Here is a 22694-nt window from a genome sequence, read left to right as displayed (position 1 = left end):
TTTTTTTTCTCCTTCCCAGGCACACTGCCTGCTTAGCCGAAACACTCCCAGCGTCTGCACCTGGCGTGGATACATCCAAAAATAGTCTCTTCCTGGTGTAGACGCTGGAAAGCCATCGAACTCTCTTACATGGGTTACAAACTGTGGGTTCTGGGATTTCCCCTCTCAGTGACCTGTCCATGTTTCTCATTTCCTTGAGATTCCGCCTCCCTTAGGTGTCACTTCCTGCTGGGCTGCCAGGATCCCAGACTGAGGAGAAGAGCCTTGCAAGCCTTGCGACCTCGTTTGACCCTAGTTACAAGTTACTTTTCCCCATCTAACAGGGGGATTCCCGGGTCTAACTAAACATCTTACTGGTCTTGATGATACTGTTTTCGATGGAGCCGGCAGATGAAACACAGGAACAAACAGCCACAGTTCCTTAGTGACCTGCTGTGATGCGAGGCCCCGGGGAGGGGTGGGGCACGGAGACAGGCAGGGGCTACAGTGCCGTGGATGGTTAGGGGTAGAATTTTCCAGACCTGAGACTATTTCATTCATTAGTGACTTCATTGTTGACCTAAGTTAGGTCAACAAAAGACCAGTTGATAAAGAGGAAAAATGAGGAATGGAAAAACCAAGCTATAGCGGCCCAACATCAGTCTGGTGGCCCCTCTCTGCACACGCCTGCTGATGTTGACGTAAACTCTTTGTCTGAGAATAGCTTTGCGTTTAGAGGAAAATGAAGATACTTCAGACTTCTCATCAATCCCATGGCCCTTTTTTTTTTTTCTGTTATTTGTTTTTGTTTGTTCATTTTAGGGGTGAATCCCATGGCCTAGAACGGTGGTTCTCAACCTTCCTATGGCTGCGACCCTTTAATACAGTTCCTCATGTTGTGGTGACCCCCAACCATAAAATTACTCCGTTGCCACTTCATCACCGTGATTTTGCTACTGTTATGTAATGTGATATACCGGTATACAGGGTATCTTGACCCACAGGTTGAGAACTGCTGAACTACCGTCCCGTTTAAGACTTGAGCGTTTCAGCCATTACGATACAGTTTGGTTTGCATTTCATTGTGTACTTGAAATTGCCTTTTGTTTGTCCTGAGAAGTCACAGCCGAGCTTGGGAACAGTGTCTGTCACTCCCTGTGCTCCCAGTTAGCCGTCACCTGTACCCATAAGAACTGCAGGGGATGTGGAGGCCCAGAGACCTGGGACAGGGCAGCTGTGTGTTCCTGTTTGTCCCGGGAAGCCCCCCAGACTGTCCCCGTGGAGTCTGACGGCTGCTGGTGGAAGGCTAAACTGAGAACATGTTAGCAGCCGTGTTTTTTGTAAAGGGCTTCATCCCCGTGTTCCGTCCTGCAGCGAAGCGAGGTTTGCGGGGGAAACACGTGGCGGTGACGGAACCCAACACCACCTCTCTCTCTCTTCTGACAGGTTTGCTCAGCACAATGGGTTGCAAAAACCTGCTCGGCCTGGGTCAGCAGATGCTGCGCCGGAAGGTGGTGGACTGCAGCCGGGAGGAGGGCCGCCTGTCCCGCTGCCTCAACACCTTTGACCTGGTGGCTCTTGGGGTGGGCAGCACCTTGGGTGCCGGTGTCTACGTCCTGGCTGGTGCGGTGGCCCGTGAGGATGCCGGTCCCGCCATCGTCATCTCCTTCCTGATCGCTGCCCTGGCCTCGGTGCTGGCTGGCCTGTGCTACAGCGAGTTCGGAGCCCGCGTCCCCAAGACAGGCTCGGCCTACCTCTACAGCTACGTGACGGTCGGGGAGCTCTGGGCCTTCATCACCGGCTGGAACCTGATTCTCTCCTACATCATTGGTACGTCCTCTGGGCCCCTCCAGCCTGCAGCCTTTGACCTCTGACCCCTGCTCGTTAGGGATGCTCTGCTCTCCTCTCCCAAAAGACTGACCTAGTAATCTCCAGGGGCTCTCCAGCTTGACCGCTGTTTGTGTGCTTCTCGCTTTTAGCAGGATCAAGGTGTCTTCAGGAGTCACTGTTGGGGCTTCTCTTGTTCTGAGTCTGTTCTAGTTGGCTTTCTGTTGCTGTGATAAACACCGGGACCTAGAGCGACTTGGGGATGATGAGAGGGTGTATTTCAGCTGACAGATTACGTTCCATCAGTAAGGGAAGTCAGAGCAGGAGGCTGGAGGCAGGAGCTGAAGCAGAAGACATGGAGGGATGCTTCTTACTGGCTTTCTCTCACGGTTACTCAGCTTGCTCTTTTATGCAACCCAGGACCACCGGCCCAGGGGTGGCTGGCACCCATAGTCAGCTCATCCCTCCCACATTAATCATTAATCATGAAAAAGCCCCGAAGACTTGCCTACGGGCCATTCTGGTGGAAATGATCCTTTAGTTAAGGCTCTCTCTTTCCAGATGACTCCGACTTGTGTGAAGTTGACAAAACCTAACCAAGTGCAGCACCCGTGAGCGGGGGATCAAGCCAGGACAACTATGGCAGTTCTTGTTAGCTCAATAGATACATGGCTGACAGGATAATTCCAATTTTAAAACATAATTTTCTTTTTGTTAGTCCCCTGCCCCCCGATTATTACAGTAAATATATCGTGATAGACGACACTTTGGGAAACAGAAAAGCACAAAGACGAGAAATACCCAACCTGATAACCAGCAGAAACAGTATTTACTGAGTATTGCTTTGAGCTAGCCATTTTACTGGAGATGTGTGATACGGTATGAACGGCTAGGGGCTGGCCATCGTTAACAAGTTCGGGTTGAGTAGAGATTCAGGGAGATCGAACTCAGGACCTTGCAAAATGCTAGATATATGTCTTTCCAATAAGTTATACTCCCAACCCCTAAGTATATGTATTTTTAATCTCTTTATAAACCAAAATATCCTAATGGTTTCTCCATGACAATATTCCTACTGACTGTGTATCATTGTATATATGTAGGTTTATAAGTACAGGATACCTTACCAAATGGCCTTCTGCACTATTTGGATCATATCTGTTGTTTTCATAAATAATTATTTTGTGTACCTGTAGACACAGCCACAGTTTCTTCCCCCTTGAAACTATTGAAGAGGCAGAATGTCTGGGTCGACATTTCTGCCTATTTTAAAACCATTGTTCACTCTGGTCCTCCATCCCACCCAGCCTTTCTTCATATCCTGCACCGACCATTAGCCTTCAACACAACCATCCATGAAAACTCAGTCCACTCCCACAAGGAAATCTGGACATGGTCCTGTGAGAGCCACCTTCAGGGACCTCCTGGACCTGTCTGTCACGTCTGCATGGGGGATGCCGTAGCTACTTCCTTAGGCTATCAGGCTCGGGCGTCCAGTAGGCGATCCTTCTCTCTCTCCCAGCAGCTACGGAGTGTACGAGGCAGCAGAGCCTCCTCTAATGGTTCTAATGTAAAATTCATAACTTTTCTTTCCCTGTGCAGCCTTCAGACTTGTAACCACAGATGAGTCTCACATACCAACCCTTCTCCGTGGGAATGTAGCTTCTGTAAATGGGCTGTTACATTTCCAGTCGGTTTACCTGGGCGTAAAATAACAGTCAGATTACAGCAGTGTTTGCTGCTGTTAGACCAACAAAATAATAGTCTTTCCCGGAGTGCTACTTGCCTGTGTAAGACTCACGAAAACGATCTGGAAACCTATACTCAGCCTTAGCTACTGAGGAAGGAGAGTTTTTCAGGTTTTTTTTTTTTTAAATGTGTGTATGTTTCTGCATTTTAAAGCCGTGATTCTGAAATGGGAACAGCGTGGCCTGGAAGGAGGCTAGGGTATCCAGCAGGGTGGGGTTTGGAACGTCACTGCAGCAAGCTGGCCGCTTTGAGCACCCAGGGCAGGCAGACCATTTTTCCGTGGCCTTCGTGGACTCGTGGCCTTCGTGGACAGAGTTCCTGAGAGCTGGATGAGAAACGAAGCTCAATGTTTGAGTTGTTGGGAAAACACTTAGCATGAGAGCAAAGCATGAAGTTGAATCCTTGTGTGGATCCCTCTGCATTCTATGGGAAATTCAGACCCTAGTCATGGACGAGGCCCTCTGAAATGAAAGGAAAATGCCGGATGCGAATGTTGGCTGTCCAGTGTCCTTTCTTGACCAACAGCACTGGAGAGGCAGCGGGCATCTTCAGAATGAAAGGAGAAAGGGGGGGGGGAGGGGGCAGCCGGTACCGCCGGTGTTGGGTGCAGCCCCTTGCTCTCTGTAGCTGGGGCACCCGGGGCTGGCGCATGGAGGTGAGATGGCACCTTCGCCATGGTCCTGCACCCTGGGGGATACTATGGTCCCTGGGTTGAGGTACAAAGTGGCAGGCTGGATGATCAGGGTTGACTGGTAGGTTTGTCCCTGAGATGGTGTCATTCCAATTGTAGATCACCTTAGGGATGAGTTCTTAGGTCATGGATACCATTTTCCTTGCTGCCAAGAGCCATCCAGCTCTTCGTGGGAGAGGGGGACTTCCTAAGCAGTGTTTACTGGACTGACCAGTTACTCATCCCAAGAATGCATTTTAAAGTCAATTTCCTGACTTGTCAGTATTTGCCATTTGAGTAAATCAAACTCAACTGAGAACTGAGTAAATGCCGTCAGAATGCATCAGTTGGTAAGGGCAGTAATTTATTTGTAAGTTTTTGTTGTGGTACACACACACACACACACACACACACACACACACACACATTAATGCTCATACACGTATGTTATGTGTTTTAACTGAACATACAGATGCTTCAGAGTTACATACTAATAAATACATCATTCAACAAAAGTATCAAAATGAACGTTGTGGTATACTCTTGAGATTTCAGCACTTGGGAGGAGGATGGCAGAATTGAGGCCAGCCTAGGCTGTATGACAAGAGCCTGTCAGACTATCAACGCTCCCCTGGAAAGTGCAAATACAGGCAATGCAAAGTGCAGGCCCTCCACCCAACCTACCAGTGCTCTAGCCTAGGCTCAGAGTCCCACTCAGGTCCCTCATGGGCAGGGCTGACTGGTCATTGACGCTCTCCAGCATTGCTACAAATGAAATATTGCTAGACCCTTAAAAGACAGACATTCAAATGCGGGGCAGGACAGATGGCTCACAGGTTAAGAGCACCGACTGCTCTTCCAGAGGTCCTGAGTTCAATTCCCAGCACCCACATAGTGGCTCACAACCATCTATCAAGAGATCCAGAGCCCTTTTCTGGCATGCAGGCAGAATATTGAATACATAATAAATAAATCAATCTTAAAAAATTCAAAGTGCAGTTTCTACCGAGTGCACATTGCCATCACTATATTAACACAGAGTTGAAAAATCCAAAATTTCAATTTATTTATTTATTTTATTGTCTTTGGGATTTTTTTATTTTATTTTATAATTTAATTTTATATATCAGCCACGGTTTCCCTTGTTCTCCCCCTCCCCCACCTCCTATTCCCATCTCCTCCATGGCAAAGACTCCCCTGAGGATTGAGTTCAACTTGGTAGATTCAGTCTAGGCAGGTCCAGTCCCCTCCTCCCACAAAGTTTCAATTTATGATCAAGATTTACTCTTGTGTATCAGTGTAACACACATACGCGCACACACACAGCCCTGAAACACACCGTATAGATCTTGGTTGAGGATAAAATGTACTTCTTTCTAAGCTCTAGCAGCCCCAGGTGGCATTTGGCTTCATATACACCCCTCCCGTTGTAGCATATACTGGGGCTCAGCTTCCACCACTAGGTGGCAGCATGCTCTCTGTGGCCCTGCATGGGTGTTGTAACATCAAACATGACGAGGGGCCCTCTGTTAACCACTGTTCTCTGTCACCGTGGCGTGTTTTGTGACAGGTACTTCAAGTGTGGCGAGAGCCTGGAGTGGGACTTTTGACGAGCTGATAGGCAAACCCATTGGAGAGTTCTCACGGAATCACATGGCCCTGAATGCCCCTGGGGTGCTGGCCCAAAACCCTGACATATTGGCTGTGATTATAATTCTCATCTTAACAGGTAAGGCCCCATTTTGACAAGAAGGTTGTGTTGGGGCAATGGGTTGTAAGATTACATTGTTTCTTGCATTTATTGATTTGTCCATTCCTTTATTGGTGGTACAGGGGATTGAACCGACAGCCTCATCATACCTGGCCAGCACTGTTACCACCAAGCAAGCCCCCCAGCCCCTCTTGCCTTCTTGCCTTGTCTCTTTGGTGACTCTTCCCCATTTCTTTGGTTTCTTGTAATGTATATAGACAACTTTGTTTTCTCCCTGTCCCAATGGTTACTTACAGATCATCCCAGGGCTGGCCTGGGTAACAGCTGCTGAGGTCTGTGATATTTAGTTAAAAGAGAGTCTCAGGTGAGGTTTTGTTAGCACTGAAGCCTCTTTGTTCTTTCGACTCAGTGGATGACCATTTGGATAAGAAACTAGTAGATTGTCTGCCAAGAAAATGTGGGGCAGTGAGCTCCCTCTGGAAGAGGAATGTATGCCTGGGCTTTCTAAGGCGTCTTGGGTGGTTTTACTTACACTCCACAACCACAAGAACACCCTTTCAATACCTAACTTGTGGCTGCAGAATTTTAAAAGTCCAAGCCCTGCAGGACGCAGCCAATGGCAGTTTCTTGTTAGCGTCACTGGTCCGTGTCTCTGGTGCCCAGATGAATGTCTTTCCCTACAGAGCATTTACTAGACACACATGGAGCTTCCACACAGGTAGTTCTCCTCAAACATGAGAAGCTACAAAGTCTTGGCTGAATCTTGAAAGCAACATAACTCTCCTTCCATGCTGCGTAATTGAAGTCATCTCACCCGGGCCAGCCTTGGCAGTATTTTTGGTCCAGCTGACAGAAACATATATCAGAACATGTTTGTGTGACCACAGTTAGATTTTCACTTTCATAAAGACAAGAGGAGGGATACTAAAGAAAACAATACATTGGAGCATAGTGGCGTCTTCCCTCTGGTTAGTTACTTGATCAGTATTTCAGAATTCATCTGAGGTGCTGAGTAGAAGTAGCCCGTGGGAAAGCCGTGATCTTGGATCACATTGGCTGGTTCCTGGGTGACACTGGTCCCCTTTCAGGTCTGCTGTGTGTTAGCCACGTGTTCCCTGACTCTCTATCACTGTAGCAAATGTCTGAATTCACACCGTATCAAGAAAAAGGGTTTATTGAGGCTCAGTGTTGGAGGCTTCCATTTGTGGTCGCTTTGCCCTGGGACTTCAGGTCTGTGGTGTGGCAGAATATCATGATGGGAGCATGAGACTGAGCCAAACTGTTCATGACTGAACAGAGAAAGGAAGGAAGGAAGGGATCCCGTCCTGAGCTCTGTGCGTGCGTGTGTGTGTGTGTGTGTGTGTGTGTGTGTGTGTGTGTGAGAGAGAGAGAGAGAGAGAGAGAGAGAGAGAGAGAGAGAGAGAGAGAGAGAGAGACAGAGAGAGAGAGAGAGAGAGAGAGAGAGAGGAGACTTAAAATTCCAAACTGTGTGCGAGTCCCAAGGCTGTGAGGATGTCTTGGAGATAGTGCAGTTTTGGGGTTCCTGTACTCTGTTACTTGATTATGCTGTCTTGTTCCTATTGTGATTTTATGAGCTAGAACTGGTCAAACTTCAACATTGTTTTGTGTGTATTAAATATGAGGAGGGACCATATATGCTACCAGCTCCTGGAATACAAAGAATTGTCACTACCACCATGACCAGTATCGCCAAGTAAACCTGCATCATTCCTCATCCAGAAACCTCTCATTCTACCAAGAAATTGACCCAAGCAGCATTTCCTCAGAGAGGACAAATTCCCTTTAGCTTCCCTGTAGCATCTTTCTCCTACTTGGTTCATGGATCAAGGCTCTGCCCGTCCTTCACCAAGGGCTTGCTCTTCCTGGAAGACTGACTGCCACGGCCCAGACTTCTGCAGGTCTTTAGTGCAGAACAGTGGCATCCTCAAATCCCTAAGAGTGGGAGCACCCCGCTGTCTGGTTGGGTAGATCTCTGCTCCTAGAGTGACAGACAGGTCTTTGGAGGTCCCATGCCCATGGGTTTCTTCCTCCCTCCATCTTTTGTCCCATCCCTGAATGAACGAAACTGGTGTATGGTATATGGCTAACATTTCTACATGATTTTCTGTCCATGCCTTTTCTTAGGATTGTTAACTCTTGGTGTGAAAGAATCAGCCATGGTCAACAAAATATTCACCTGCATTAACGTCCTGGTCCTGTGCTTCATCATGGTGTCGGGATTCGTGAAAGGGTCCATTAAAAACTGGCAGCTGACGGAGGAGGACTTCTTGAATAGATCTAGCCCTCTCTGTGGGAACAAGTGAGTTGATTTTGTGTGTCCCTTTGGCATGGGACAGTTCCCCATATTTGGCATTTTGGATTACATACAGGTATTGGGTGATGCAGTTCACGGGATAACATATAACTTTTAAATAGCACATGATTTTAACTCATTTTGTTAAAGTGCTTTGTTTTGCTTTTTTTTTCCAGTGAAGTAGTTTGAGAGTTTTATTTTTAAAAATTAATTGATTAGTGTATTTACTTACTGTGTAGATCTGACTGGCCGCCAGCTCACAGAGACCCACTGGTTTTGAATCCCAAGTGCTGGGACTAAAGGCGCGCGCCACCACACTTCTCCTACAGTGTCCTCAACAAGTTCCGATTATTTAGGAAACGAAGCCAAATCATTATAATGTCATTTTAATCTTCTTGGTCAAATTTTCAGGTGAACCTTGGTGTCTCAGGACACACAGTGGAAGTTGTGAAGAGGTAGAAACTGTGGTTCCTTTTTCATTAAGGCTAATGCTTAAATTGCTATGGTGAGGGGACCTTTGTGAGACACACTGGCTTTTTATGGTAGTGGCTGGCCATCTTGGAACCCCAGATGTCTTCATCTGTTCTGTCCTGCCTGACGACAACTTTTGTTGGCCTCGGGTCTGGTTAGCGCTGGACTGGGTGTGCGAACATACCCCAGCTTTTTTCCAGAAGGGGAAATAGAATAAGGAACGGACAGGGTGTGCCCAGGGTGTCTGAAGATTGGCCTGGAACATGGGACACCTCTTCCACATCCCAGCCCAGCCCATCCACACCCCTCTCTCCCCGTCTTTATTCCCTCCACCAGAATCCAGTGAGCAGCTCCAGGGGAGGCTGAGAAGTGTTGTCCCAGGCTGGGGATCTGAGCAGTCACACTTACCACGTTGGCCACTGGCTACAGACCAGATGTCTGGCCTGTGTTACTACAGCAATGGAAACAAGAAAATGTTGAATTAAATACACAAAACTCCCTAGTACTACTGTCCTGTAATTATCAGTTCAACAACAGTATCTTTTCCTTTCCTAAATTCCAGCATGGAGAAATGAGGGCTTTTACTACCTCATTCCCAAACATTCTGGAGTTAGTTATATTTACGCCAGGTTTATTGGTCCACATGAATTTAAGGTGGAGTGAAGCCAGCTCAAAAACATGCTTTGGAGTTCCACGGTAGACTTTGGAAACCCCGGAGATCGCATTTCGTTGGCTGCTGTTCACAGGCAGGAATGAGCCACACAGGGCTTTTCTTGTTTCCTGGTGGTCAGTTGAGGTTGAGGTTTGTCCTTGCAGATGGAATGGGCCAGCGGCAGGAATTGCGTTTCCCAGTCGTTCTTGCACTGGCCGCCTTAGGGCGATGGTTTAGACAGCACTGACCTCGCGGACAAGGTGACATTTGTTGCCTGGGTGGGGCCTTCAGTCCATCTGAAGACCAGAGGGCCTGCTGCGCCGCAGGAGACTGCCACTTTAGGAGCAGAGCTTTGCAGGCCTGGAGCCTGGCTGGCTCTTCCGTTTCCTTAAAGTCTGTAAATGGCCCTATTTAATTTATTCATGCATTTTCCCTTTTCCAGCCACAGATCTACATTTCTCACGATAGCCCTGTGTGGGTCACGTGTCAAGTCGCTTGTCCCTCAGTGACCGCCCCACATCTCCCTCCCATCACTTGGGGGACCTCCTCTGGCAGTCACGCTGGACTAAAAGCAAGTCAGGGAGGAAAGGGCTTGTTTGGTTTTGCACTTCCAGGTCACAGTTCATCCTTGACGGAAGTCAGAGCAGGAACCTGGAGGCCTGACTTCGTGTGTCCCGTGGGGTCTGAGGAGAGGTGCGGCAGGCCCTCTGTGGACCAGTTTATCCTGGCCCGTGGGTTTTGTGCTGATTCTGTCAGTTTCGGAAGGCTGTGTGAGCTCCTCGTGATAGTCAGGGCACCCACGGGGGGCTTGCCTTTGCCCGCTCTTCAGCAAGCCATCCAAAGCCCTTGCTTTTTGGTTATTTATGTGCACCGTCTGCATGACTAGCTAGCCCTTTGCTGTCTTCTGGGAGTCCAGGCTTCTCCCCTCTCATTGACTAATTGGACTTGGCACTTCTTTGTAAGTCCAGGCTGTCGCTTCTCAGGGGCTCCTGCCTGCCTGGTTCTTCTGCAAAACAAGCCTTCAGAGGCGACACCCACACTTTACCTGCAGCCACCCTCCCCCCCATACATGCGTGCTTAAGGAATGCTGCGCTGCAGTTAGCTAAAAAACAAAACAAAAAACCAGTTCACTTGTGTAAACCTTAACTTCTTTAGAAATACCTGTTTTTAGACTTAAGCTCCCGGTGCCTACAGGGCCTAGGTCAGAGATAGTGTACCCAGCTGATGGCTTCCTGGGGAGAAGGATGGGAAGAGACCAGAAACGGTGTTGAAATTTGCCTGTGTCCCGTTAGATCCTGCCTCTCCCTATCAAGGTCTCTGAGAAAATGCTTCGGGAAGGGTTAATAGTGTGTGCCACTGGGGCCCTGGGCCCTGGGCACGAGAGGCCTGCTACCCTCTGAGTGCCCTCACTGGAGGACTGGGGACTGTGGCCTGAGAGACTTAGGCCCTGTGCGTTTTCTTCAGAGCAGCGCTGTCCCCAGAATGAAACTCCAGCAGGCGTTCTAAAGCTTTGCTGTTTTCGTTTTCTTCTTCTTTTTTTTTTTCCAGTGACACAAACCTGAAACACGGTGAGGGCGGGTTCATGCCCTTTGGATTCTCCGGCGTCCTGTCAGGGGCAGCGACCTGCTTCTACGCCTTCGTGGGCTTTGACTGCATCGCCACCACAGGTGTGTGGACCCCTCCCGCGAGGCCCTGCTCCCTCCCCCGCAGCCCCTGGCAGTCGTCAGTCATTCCTTTCCTGTCGGCACATTCCACTGGCTGCTCTGGTCCCACAGGAGTAACTGTGTGTCGCTTTGGCGTTTCCTGCTGGTCTCCTATCACCCTCTGTGGCCTTCCTCCATCCCCCCGGAGCAGGGCCTGACAGGAAGTTACATCGTGAACATAAGCAGGGCGGTGTCTTTAGAGAGGGACAATGACAGTGTGCCTGCAGCCTGATTTCGTATCTGCACACCCAGGCCCTTGTAATCGCAGCGTCCTGGCAGACTGAATAGGTCAGGCTCCCTTGAGCTTCTCAGCCTTTCTCAGCCAGAGGAAACAAGCCTCTCCCTTAGCTGAACTGTGATAGAAAGGTCGGGAACACCCTCCCGGGCTGTGGTTGTGTGGTGGGTGTTACCTAGGGCCCTGCTCTGTCTCAGGAAGGACAGAAGACCTCAGTTCCTGCAGGCTGAGCCCTGGGGGGCCTGTGCTTTAGTGTGATCATGTGAAGGATGGGATGCCTCTCGCTCTTCTCCTCTCACTGACTGACACCTGCTGCTTCTAGGTGAAGAAGTCAAGAACCCCCAGAAGGCCATCCCCGTGGGCATCGTGGCGTCCCTCCTCATCTGCTTCATAGCTTACTTCGGGGTGTCCGCAGCCCTCACGCTCATGATGCCTTACCCCTGCCTGGACACCGACAGCCCACTGCCTGGTGCCTTCAAGTACAGTGACTGGGAAGGAGCCAAGTACGCTGTGGCTGTCGGCTCCCTCTGTGCACTTTCCGCCAGGTGAGGAGAGCTTCCTGAGTGCTCCCAACCCCGGCACCCCAACGCCAGTGGTGTGGCTTCTGTGTATCAGCCCCAGCACCCCAGTGCCAATGACATGGCTCATGCATTCTGTTGCTCTAAGTTATTTGTGTTAGTAATACAGATGTTCCCCTTTATCCACGGGGATCTACAGTCTGAGACTTCCAGGGGATTCCCGAAACAATAGATCGTTCCAAACCGTATATAAATTTGGCATAGTGAGATTGACACCAGTAGCTAAGGGTATCATAGAAGCATTATTATACTGACATTAGAAAAAGGTAAAGCTATCAGTTGCATATTTCTGGCAGTTTCCATCTAATATCTTCATACTTTGGGTAAAAGACCACAGAAATTGACACTAGGTAACACTGTACTTTTGAGAAGAACTGGGGCCAACTGTTGCACACGATGCTTGGCAAGGAAATGACTTCCTGCTCCTGACTTTGACCTCTGAACCGGGTTCCCTCTTTGCTCTATTTTTGGCCTTTAGTTTGACTGTAAGGCAGAAGCTCCTTTGAGTAAAGGAGCCTTTTAATGTGACACACAACCCCCCCAACCCCAACACACATGCATGCGCACACACACAGGCACTCACATACACATGTATACATGCGCGCAACACACATAAGCACATACACACACTCATGCACATGCTCACATGTGTGCGCGCACACACACATACACACACACACACACACACACACACACACACACACACACGCAGTGCTTCCCCACCAGCTTGTGTAAACAGAAACTGTTTGCTAATGATCTACCTCAGCCAGAATGATTGCAGATGTAAATGTAAGAGCTCTGTCATGGGTGTTGCTCCTGGATTGCCTGCTCCTTTGTGTTAGATGCCTCTATTCTTTTCATTGGTCTTACACCTTCAGTATGAGTTTTGTGAGGCACTGGGTCCTCTATTCCTGGGGGCCAGACACTATGGAGGAGTGGATCTTGGTGAGGGCAGATACCTTTCCTTGGTGGAGGTCATGCTAGGTCTTTTAAGGCCTTGTTTGCCGGTGACATGTTTTTACACATATGTTTTGCCTTTTTCTCATCCAGTCTCCTAGGCTCCATGTTTCCCATGCCCCGAGTTATCTACGCCATGGCTGAAGACGGACTACTGTTTAAGTATTTGGCCAGAGTCCACGAGAGGACCAAAACACCAGTAATTGCTACGGTGACCTCAGGCGCCATTGCTGGTGAGTATTGGAATTCATTTCTCCTGCTGCTATTTGTACAACTAAATCAGCATTCCTAGGGAGGCATCTTGAAGTGGACTCGTTCGTGTGAGCTGTGAAAAGCTGTAACTCATTTATCAGAGCTTTTGAACCTACAGCTGTTTACACTCAGAACGGGGGTCACGAAAAGATAACCACATTTAAATTTTTTTTTTTAAGATTTATTTTATGCGTATGGGTGTTTCGTCTGTCTGTATGTGCACCCAGTGTGGGACTGGTGCCCGTGGAGACCAGAAGAGGGCGCCAGGTTCCCCAGAACTGGAGTTAACAGACGGTTGGGAGCCACCATGTGGGTGCTGGGAGCTGAACTTGGGTCCTCTGCAAGAGCAGCCAGTGCTCTTAACAGCTGAGCCGTCTCTCCAGCCCTGGATAACAGACAGAGAAGGCAGGCTTATGGAAGATGGGATGGAAATATTCTTAGAGTTTAACTCCTCCTGTGATCTCTGTAGGCAGAACTCCCCCCCACAACCATCCCTTCAAAGCCGTCTACCTTCCCTGCCTATTGGGTGTTTCCTTGTGTAGAGTTTGGTAGGCCGGCCTCTTGCATAATCCAAGCCAAAAGGACTCCTGGGTACACACCAGCAAGTCTAGTGTCCATGCGTCTTAGCTTATAGATTCCCTGGAGCATGAATGTCCCTCACAATCATTTTTTTTTTTTTTCAAACATGTACCATCTCTTTCCCAGGGGCCATATGTAGGGTTTTGCTCTTTGCCCTCAAATAGTGGTAGACCCAGAGCAGAGGAGGTTTTCTTCTGCAGTCATGTCCATCCCCAAGAGGACGGTTGTGACAGATAAACTTGGCAAACTAAAGGACCTTTGAGCCGTATGATGGTGTGTGTGTGTGTGTGTGTGTGTGTGTGTAGGTGCTGAAGGAAGCCTGTGTACACACTGCCATGTGTCCTGCAGTCTGTTATTTCCACCTTTCGTGACTGAGGTTAGAGCCCACTCTCTAGCTAGAGCAGTGGTGGCCTGGAGAGGCCCAAGGTCACACCCAGGAAGGCAGAACTGCTCTTGATTCCTGTTTGTGTTCATGTCAGAAGCAGGTCCTTGCAGGATCTGATCAGCACCCGGGTCTTTTTTGATCAATCGGGACAGATGGTACAACACAGTTTGTATCTCAGTGTCTTGTCAAATGGCGACTAGCAGGACAACTGACCACCTCTATCTACTGTCTGTCTGTCTGTCTGTCTATCTATCTATCTATCTATCTATCTATCTATCTATCTATCTATCTATCTAATTAATTTTCGAGAGAGGGCTGTGTAGCCTTGGCTGTCCTGGAACTCACTCTGTAGACCAGGCTGCCTCTGCCCCCTGAGCCCTGGGATTAAAGGCATGCCCCACCACCACCCAACTGATAATTGACCATCTTCAATGAACAAATGATGTACTAGTTTTATTAGCATTATTTATTTATTATTCCTTGCTGTGCTCACAGAAGGAGGTCAAACTGTGACCTTCCAGGTGACTTTAAAATACACACCACTTGCCAAAACAACTATTTGTCCATTTTTTCCCTCTTTGGTCGTGTTAATATTTGCTGTTCTAAAACCACCTCACACGTAGCAGTTTGGGGTTCTCTATGAGCAGGAACCGAGGTGAGTGTGGCATGTGCAGTCGGATGGCATTCCAATTATATTGAAGGTCTCCACTGCTCTCTAATCTTACTATTTATTGTCAATTTAAATTTGTTTGGCTTGCATTGATCTGATGGGGCTTCAGAGATGTCTGTGGGGAACGGATAGTTTCATGATCCTGCTTTAATTTGTATTGATTTCCATGGGATTTGAAGATACCCCAAAGCAGATCCTGCCAAATTATTTTTTAAACAGGGAAACTGGCATTATATGCTGACATAGACAGACAGGGAATTTTTCAATAAACACATGTTTATCATACTATGGGGGGTTGAACCTAGATCTTGCATATACTAGGCCAGTGCCCTCACTGACACGGACCTCCCAAGCATGTATGCTCAGTTCTTCTAAAGGTCAGAGTTGGGTGTCAGGTTGGCAAGCTTGGCTTGGTGACAAGGATAGTACCTCTTAGGAACAACATTGAAACTTTCACACATGAGGATAGCTGTTTTCCCTACTTACCTGCCCAGAGGAGGAGCTCCGGTGAGTCTTCCCAGAGCAGCAGACCTCCCACCACTGGTATCTCATGATACAGGTATCTTTAGATGATAGGCTAGGAGGCCAGACACTGTGAATCCAATGCAGATCCTGGCTCTTCCATTCACTAGCTATATAATCTTAGCTGGGTTGGCTTGGAAGACTATAAAAATAATAATAATACAATAAATGAAAGTACTCTCTATGCAAATTTTAATGTTAATTACTTCTACTATTTCTTGAGAACCCTTTCAACCTTGAGCCTGTCTTCAACTGAGCAACGTCTCTCTCATGGACAGGCCGAGTGAAGGTGGGGCTGGGGGTACCCCAGATTACACATGAGTGGTAGTCCTAACTATAGGAGAGGGCGGAGGCCACTCACAACCCTATGTCTGGCTTCTCCCCAGCTGTGATGGCCTTCCTCTTTGAATTGAAGGACCTGGTGGACCTCATGTCCATTGGCACTCTCCTGGCCTACTCTTTGGTGGCTGCCTGTGTGTTGGTGTTAAGGTATGTATGGCTTTCCTGGGTTCCATGCCGAGCGTCAAACAGCCCCATTGTGGCTGTATTAGCAGTTCTGACAAATGGCTTATAAGTTTGCAAGGTGTAACTTTCAGGCCACATTAGCTCAATTGGGGGCTGCTGGTGGAATGTGGTCAGTGCCCGCCGCCCCCGCCCCGCCCCGCCCCTTGCGGTCTCTTCCGTGTGCCCCGCCCCCTCCCCTGCACATGAGCTGGTTCCTTCTGTTATGTCCTCTATTTCTCTAGCTAAATGTTAGAAGGTTAAAGACAAGTCTTCGGCACCAGCAGTGGTCTGAGTCAGGGATCTGAAATTTAGAAGGCTTAGGGCAAGGACTTCAGTTGGCTCAATTGCTGTGATAAGTGATCCTGGGGGCTAGCCCCAGATTACATCAGCAGAATCTACGGCCTATGAAAGCAGGTCGGGCCGGGCGGTGGTGGCGCACGCCTTTAATCCCAGCACTCGGGAGGCAGAGGCAGGCGGATCTTTGTGAGTTCGAGGCCAGCCTGGTCTACAGAGCGAGATCCAGGAAAGGCGCAAAGCTATACAGAGAAAACCTGTCTCGAATAAATAAATAGATAGATAGATAGATAGATAGATAGATAGATAGATAGATAGATAGATAGATAGATAGATAAGAAAGCAGGTTGGTATGATGCTTCTGTAGCCTGCTTGTTCTGTTGCTTGGGAGTGAATCCCACCACATGGTGTGGTGTAGCTTTCAGGAACACTTGATTCTGATTATCTTTTGAGGGTAGGAGCATGAAGTTGGCTTTAGAGCTACAGAACCTTGGTGCCGTGGTGTCTCACCCACCCAGAGCTTCCCAAAGCACACGCCTGGGCTCCGTCTTTGCTTGGATATGGAGGAACAGAAATCAGCTCTAAGGATGGTCAGAGGTGGCATTTGTCACGAGAACATGTATTCACAATGACTATTGTTTGTTACCCAACCAGAGCTTCCTTCTTTTTAGGTATTTCTTCTTAGAAGGCAAATAGCTTCATTTTTTCCAGCACCCAATTTCCATAGAACTTGGGCTGGTCCCTACTAGTGACTTTGAAGACTCAGCTCAGACAAGTTCATGGACCCCTGTTCAATTCTAGAAGCTCAACACTAACACATTCTTTGAGCTCCGCCTTCTTTCTTAATTGGCCAAATGACCGTGCATAGGTGATTCTGTGGGAGGAAGAGCTAGCTCTCCTACTGCACACTCTTCTTGTGCTTGGAATCGGTTCTCTGCGAAACAATTCAAAAGGCACTCTGCTTTCAAAAGCTGGTGAGAACTTGTCTGGTTGGAGAGGCAAGGAACCGCCCTCACGTAAACACCTGCATCATCTGCAGGCATCTCGTGTCTTAGAAGTCACGCCACGGGCTCAATTCTCAGAGCCACGGTTTTGCCTGGCTCTGTAGTTACTCCAAGGCACTTGGAGTTTTAGAATTGCTTCATCTAGTTAGGTCATGCAGACAGAACTTACCCTTCCGCCAGCCTGGAGTCAAGGATTCTCCAGCTTCCTGCAGAAAGTGGAAGTGTTACTGCTTATCTTTGTCCTCACTTTGATCTCTGGACAATGGTTTGGTGAGAAGTGCCTGAGCCTTGTCACAGCCAAGGGCCACAGCCACTTCCTTGATCTAGAGAACTGGACCACTTCCCAGTGGTCCCCCATTGTTCCTTCCAAAGTGAGGACACCAAGGTTGAGTGTTGGCCCAAAGTAGGAAGGACTTGACCTGTCCTTTGTTCTTGTATTGCTAGAGACTACACCATTCTACCCACTTATGTCCCATGCCCCAGGCACCTTATCTTTGAAGGCTCATTGAGAAGTTAAACTGGTATGTGTGTCCTTTTGTTTTTAGGAAGTGGGCAGGGTTTCTCTGTGTAATCCTGGCTGTCCTGGAACTCACTTGTAAACCAGGCTGGCCTTGAACTCACAGAGACCCGCCTGCCTCTGCTTCCTGAGTGCTGGGATTAAAGGTGTATGCCACCACGCTGGACATGTGTGTCTTTTCTTTTTTTCTTTTTCTTTTGGTTTTTCGAGACAGGGTTTCTCTGTGTAATCCTCGTTCTGTAGACCCAGCTGGCCTTGAACTCACAGAGATTCACCTGCAATTTTATTTAGATTTAGTTTTATCATTTTATGTGTATGAGTATTTTGCCTGCATGGACATGTGTTCACTACATGTGTGCTGGTGCTTGAGGAGGTGGTGACCGTCCATATGGGGCTGAGTGTGGAAACAAAAGTGGATAACAGCACTCATGCTGTGGGCATATCTTTACAGGTACCAGCCAGAACAACCTAACCTGGTATACCAGATGGCCAGAACCACTGATGAGTTAGATCACGTAGACCAGAACGAGCTGGTCAGTGCCAGTGATTCCCAGACAGGCTTTTTACCGGTAGCCGAGAAGTTTTCTCTGAAAACCGTACTCTCACCCAAGAATATGGAGCCATCCAAATTCTCAGGGCTGATTGTGAATGTGTCAGCCAGCCTCCTAGGTAAGAGCTCCCGTTTTCCTGGGAAGGGGTTGGAAGTCTGGCGTCTTGGTGTTGTGTGGCTTCTGGTCCACAGGGATGAGAGTAGAGTTGGGATGGGGGAGCAGGTGGAAGAGGTGAGTGACACCAGCTTTTCATCCTCATTTAATTCATGACACAGACACAGTCTCCTTCTGGAAGATTTGGGGAGATACATGATACATATGAGGGTTCTCCCCACTCTTCTTTTTCTCTCTCTTAGCCGTTCTTATAATCATCGTGTGCATTGTGGCTGTGCTTGCAAGAGAGGCTCTCGCCGAAGGGACGCTGTGGGCAGTCTTTCTCATGACAGGGTCAGTCCTCCTCTGCATGCTGGTGACAGGCATCATCTGGAGGCAGCCTGAGAGCAAGACCAAGCTCTCGTTTAAGGTAAGCAGCTTGGCAGGCCTGTAGGGAATACATTGATGGGTCACAGACACTGTTTTTCTGCAGGGAAGCTGAGCCTTTGTGGCTCGGCCAGGCCTGGGAATTTACAGGGGGTAGCTTTTGCCAACTAAGCTCAGGGACCCTCGGAGCACAGAGTGTCTTGCTAAGTCAGGGCCTGTCTCTAGAAACAGGAGCCCCTCTGTCTCCCTGGTCCTCAGTGGGGCACACCTTGTCTCCAAGGGCCTCTTATTAAATGTTCTGATGTCATGCGTTGCTTGGCATTGGAGGTGACCAAGGCATCTGCAGTTTTCAAATAATAATGACACAGTTTAACCTTGGGGATAACATGGACATTCCTCTTCTAGTCTCTGACGAGGGATGTGTGGGCAGTTCTGTTTGGAGCGGGCTGTTGGGTTTGCCACCTCATCAGATCTGATACTGCCTCATGTCTCCGCAGGTACCCTTTGTCCCCATACTTCCCGTCTTGAGCATCTTTGTGAACGTCTATCTCATGATGCAGCTGGATCAGGGCACATGGGTCCGGTTTGCGGTGTGGATGCTGATAGGTATGTGAGGTCACGGGTTTTGCTGAGTGGCACACGTTTGGTGGCCCAGCTTCTCTTGGCGTCCGCCATGTATGGCTGCTCATTTTCCCTCCTGCTTCTTAGCTGGATAGTTAATGTTGCAGAACCTGCCTCCTTTTACCTTAGATAGCGTGAAGAAACGTGAGTGGTCAGTGGCCTGCTCTAAAACAATGTTGAACTCCTGGTATGTTGTGGGACCTCCTTCCTTTTTAGGTATTTTCAATAGGCTGTTGCCCAAGATGGTTATCTCATCAGGCTTGATCTTGAAGTTTAAAGTGTGAGGTCTGAGGGCTAGTTATTAATAAAGCACTAGTTACTCCAGACAGAAAGTCTAGGTTGCACCTTCTTGACCAGCACCTGGCCTGTATGGGCTCTAGGCTCCTACAGTACTTCTGCATGAGTACCTCACACCGAGTACCTCTGCTAGCAGGGCAGCATGTGGTGGGGCGTGATGCCAAGTGGGAGGCTTTTGATAGGATGATAGATCTCTTGTTCTTGACAGAAGACCACCAGGGTTTGATGCAACTTGGGACTGGGTACAGTTTAGTCTGGGGTTGCCTGCTTGGGTGCTGGCCAGCCTTCACTAGGGCTGATGGTACGTACCCTCACCTCCATTCCCCCACCTCAGGCATCTAACCTTGAAGCTGGTTTTAGTCCTTTTTATTCAGTGCCTGGTTGTGGTGCTGATGACCCGGGGGACTAGCCTCGATGTGTATCTTGGGGCCACACACCCTTACCGAGCCTTCCAACCCTGGCACCCTGAGTAGAAGCTCATAAGTTGCACCTTACACCTTTTCTTCGTACATTCCAGGGAAAGGTCCTCATTTGCTTTACAATCTAGAGCTGCCCACAGCCCACTATGACCTGTTTCTTGGTAGCGGAGGTGTGGGGATGACTATTCCCGACATCCTTACAGAGGTGACTGTGTTGTAGAGTGTGAGGTCATCCCTGGACTCCAGGCAGCTGAGCCCTTCGGGACTGCATTCCTATGTAGGTTGCACAGGTGGCCCTGAGCCGTGTGGTCCCAGTCCCTCGTGGGTGTGCAGATGTGGGGAGTCCTGGAGGCCGGGTCAGGGCTATGCCTCCTGTGCTCACCACATTTCCTGGTGTTGACCGTCATCGTCCGTATAAAGGCTACTTACGTAGAAAAACTAGAGCCGGCGGGCCAATCTAGGCAGAGTACCCCCTAGAAGAAGGAACAGTGTCTGTCTGGTACTCTGAGGCCACCTAATGGCAGACGACAGCCTAACATCTTGCTGCTCAGGGAGGCCAGCATGGGACCACCCACATGGCTTTGTCATAGTGGAGGCAGGACAGTGACTCTGGCTGACCTTCTCTCCGGGGCCCTGTGTTTCCTCTCCTGGGGTTGGAGTCTATCTGGGCAGCCCTCTGTGACTCCTAAGCCAGTCCGGGTCTGGCAGCTCCGCCCGCTTTCTTCACACCTCTGTCCCCTCTCTCCCCCCCCGTAGGCTTCACCATCTACTTCGGTTATGGGCTGTGGCACAGTGAGGAGGCGTCCCTGGCTGCTGGCCAGGCAAGGACTCCTGACAGCAACTTGGACCAGTGCAAATGACGTGAAGCCTCACGCACCAAGGTGGCAGCGGTTGAGGGGTGCCCATAAAGGCCCGGGACCTTCACACTCTCTCCACCCACGCCACAGGATCCGCTCCCACCCCCGATGTCACCAAAGGTGCTGTGAGCTGGACTGCAGTCTCAGCCACAGCTGATATAGCCTGGCCAGCCCTGCAGCCAGCTCATGAGGTCCTGGTCACTTCTGGACAGCTCCTTGGTCTCATTTCTCTCTGCCAGCTGGGCCCTTTGCTGCTGCAGCCCCAGCAGAAAGAAGGAAGGCCCCCTTCTCCTCTTACTTGGGAAGCAGGCCTCCCTTCCCGGTACCACCCTGGTATTGCTGATGTACACACTCCAGATCCTTAGCGAGCATCTCTCTGTCAGCCCGGTGAGGGCGGCCTCCCCACCACAAGATGCAAGACTAGCCCTGTGAGACCGCATGTACCCGGCAGCGCTGCCCAACTGCTGATCAACCGCAGAGTACCCAAAGAGGAGGAACTGATCTCAGCTTACTACTTCCGGCCTGGGGTCCACACACCCTCTCCCAGCCTCTGTGACACTGTGACCGACCCCAGCATGGCATGGCCCATTCATCTTGAGCGTAGAAGTTGGGAGGTCCCTTGAAGGATCAGTGGTGTCAAGGTGGGAAGGCCAGCTCTGCTCACACGGACCAGGGAACAGTCTCTAGTCCGATCCCAGGCAGGCCTGCGTTGGCTTCTGCTGCTCTTGGCATCTGCCCTCACTGTCCTGAGTCACGGAACATGAGGTCGTATTATTAGGATTGAGTCAGGCTCTTGGGTCTTCTAAGGTTCTTCAGACAGGTGTTGGCGCTCAGTGTGGGGCTGTGGCGCTTTTCTGGCCTCTGATGTGATCCGTGTGGCCTCTTACATCTGAGGAGTGCTGTGGAGTCCTCCTGTTGCTTGCTATGAATCACTCCACCAGATTAAGTTGGGGCTTAATGTTACCCTGGAAAATAGCCAAATAATTGCCGAGTGCCATCAGCTTGTGGCTCACGGTGTGAGGTCTGCACATGACGTGGCTTGGGGTCCCTCCTGCTGTCCTCTTGTAGTCTCTGTCTTTCGCGTGCTGTGGTGGCTTTGCCTGCTGGTGGTGAGATTTCCATAGGCTCCCTGCGTATGCCTGCATTTCCCCTCCCCCGTGCCCCTCGGCTCTCTGGGTGAGGCATTAGGGCCTAACCTCTTTCCCTTACTCTGGGTAGACCAACCAAGGATGATGAGATGACTGGTGAATTCTCATTTTAGAACCATTCAGAGCCAGCCCCCTCCCCGGTGTTGGGGTGGGGAAGGCCAGTGTCTTAGACCAGTGTAGATGATGATGTTTTGACCTAGCTTTCTTTCCTGTCTGGCCCTTGACACACGTCTGGTGGAAACAGGCTGGGTAAACCGATGGCGCTGTCCACCCCGCTGTTCTCAAAGGTTCTTGGAAATACAAGATAGCATGTAGCAAGGGGGCAGGGCGTCAGGCTCCATCCCCAGAACTACAGAAAATTAGGCAATCAGTGAAACAGCCTGAAGGCGAGGCCAGCTAGTGGAGGGCATCTGGGCGGCCAATCCAGGCCTCTGTGCCAGGCCCTGACCACCTTCCGGGTGCTTTGCCTCACAGGCTGTCCGAGAATATTCCAAAGGGAGTATTGTAAGACCCTAAAGGTTGAGTTTCCAAAGAAAGGTATTTAAATTTATGTAGATTGGTGCTGTAAAATATTTTGGTAACTATTAACTTATTTTGTTCAGGTCTTGATTATCTGTTGTCTTCTTAGGGCCTGTTAAATATTTGTCTGATTATTTTTTTCCCTTGTTATTTTTCTACGTAGACAAAGCTGAAGGGAGTACTCAGTGGGTACTGGGAGAATTCTGTTAACTTTATTTTCTTTCTTTGG

General features: G+C 49.3%; 1 protein-coding gene across 1 annotated transcript; it reads left to right on the top strand.

Annotated features, from left to right (window-relative positions):
• The first annotated feature begins 1431 nt into the window (after positions 1-1431).
• Slc7a1 (solute carrier family 7 member 1) lies at positions 1432-21232 on the top strand. The gene is made up of 11 exons (XM_059249263.1): positions 1432-1809; positions 5796-5954; positions 8082-8256; positions 10922-11040; positions 11634-11856; positions 12940-13079; positions 15641-15743; positions 18025-18242; positions 18481-18647; positions 19102-19210; positions 20698-21232. Exons 1-11 carry the CDS (start codon positions 1440-1442, stop codon positions 20799-20801), a joined length of 1887 nt encoding a protein of 628 aa, XP_059105246.1. The 5' UTR covers positions 1432-1439; the 3' UTR covers positions 20802-21232.
• Positions 21233-22694: the final 1462 nt, after the last annotated feature.

This window comes from Peromyscus eremicus, chromosome 23 (genome assembly GCF_949786415.1).
Source record: "Peromyscus eremicus chromosome 23, PerEre_H2_v1, whole genome shotgun sequence".
Lineage (NCBI taxonomy): Eukaryota > Metazoa > Chordata > Mammalia > Rodentia > Cricetidae > Peromyscus > Peromyscus eremicus.
This window is presented reverse-complemented; position numbering and strand designations above follow the sequence as displayed.

What these genes read in the sequence shown, in the direction of transcription:
- Slc7a1 (XM_059249263.1), top strand. Translation starts at nt 1,440, where the DNA reads ATGGGTTGCAAAAACCTGCTCGGCCTGGGTCAGCAGATGCTGCGCCGG. An exon ending in TATAATTCTCATCTTAACAG is followed by an intron (nt 5,955 to 8,081) that starts GTAAGGCCCCAT and finishes GCCTTTTCTTAG; the next exon opens with GATTGTTAACTCTTGGTGTG. An exon ending in TGCGGTGTGGATGCTGATAG is followed by an intron (nt 19,211 to 20,697) that starts GTATGTGAGGTC and finishes CCCCCCCCGTAG; the next exon opens with GCTTCACCATCTACTTCGGT.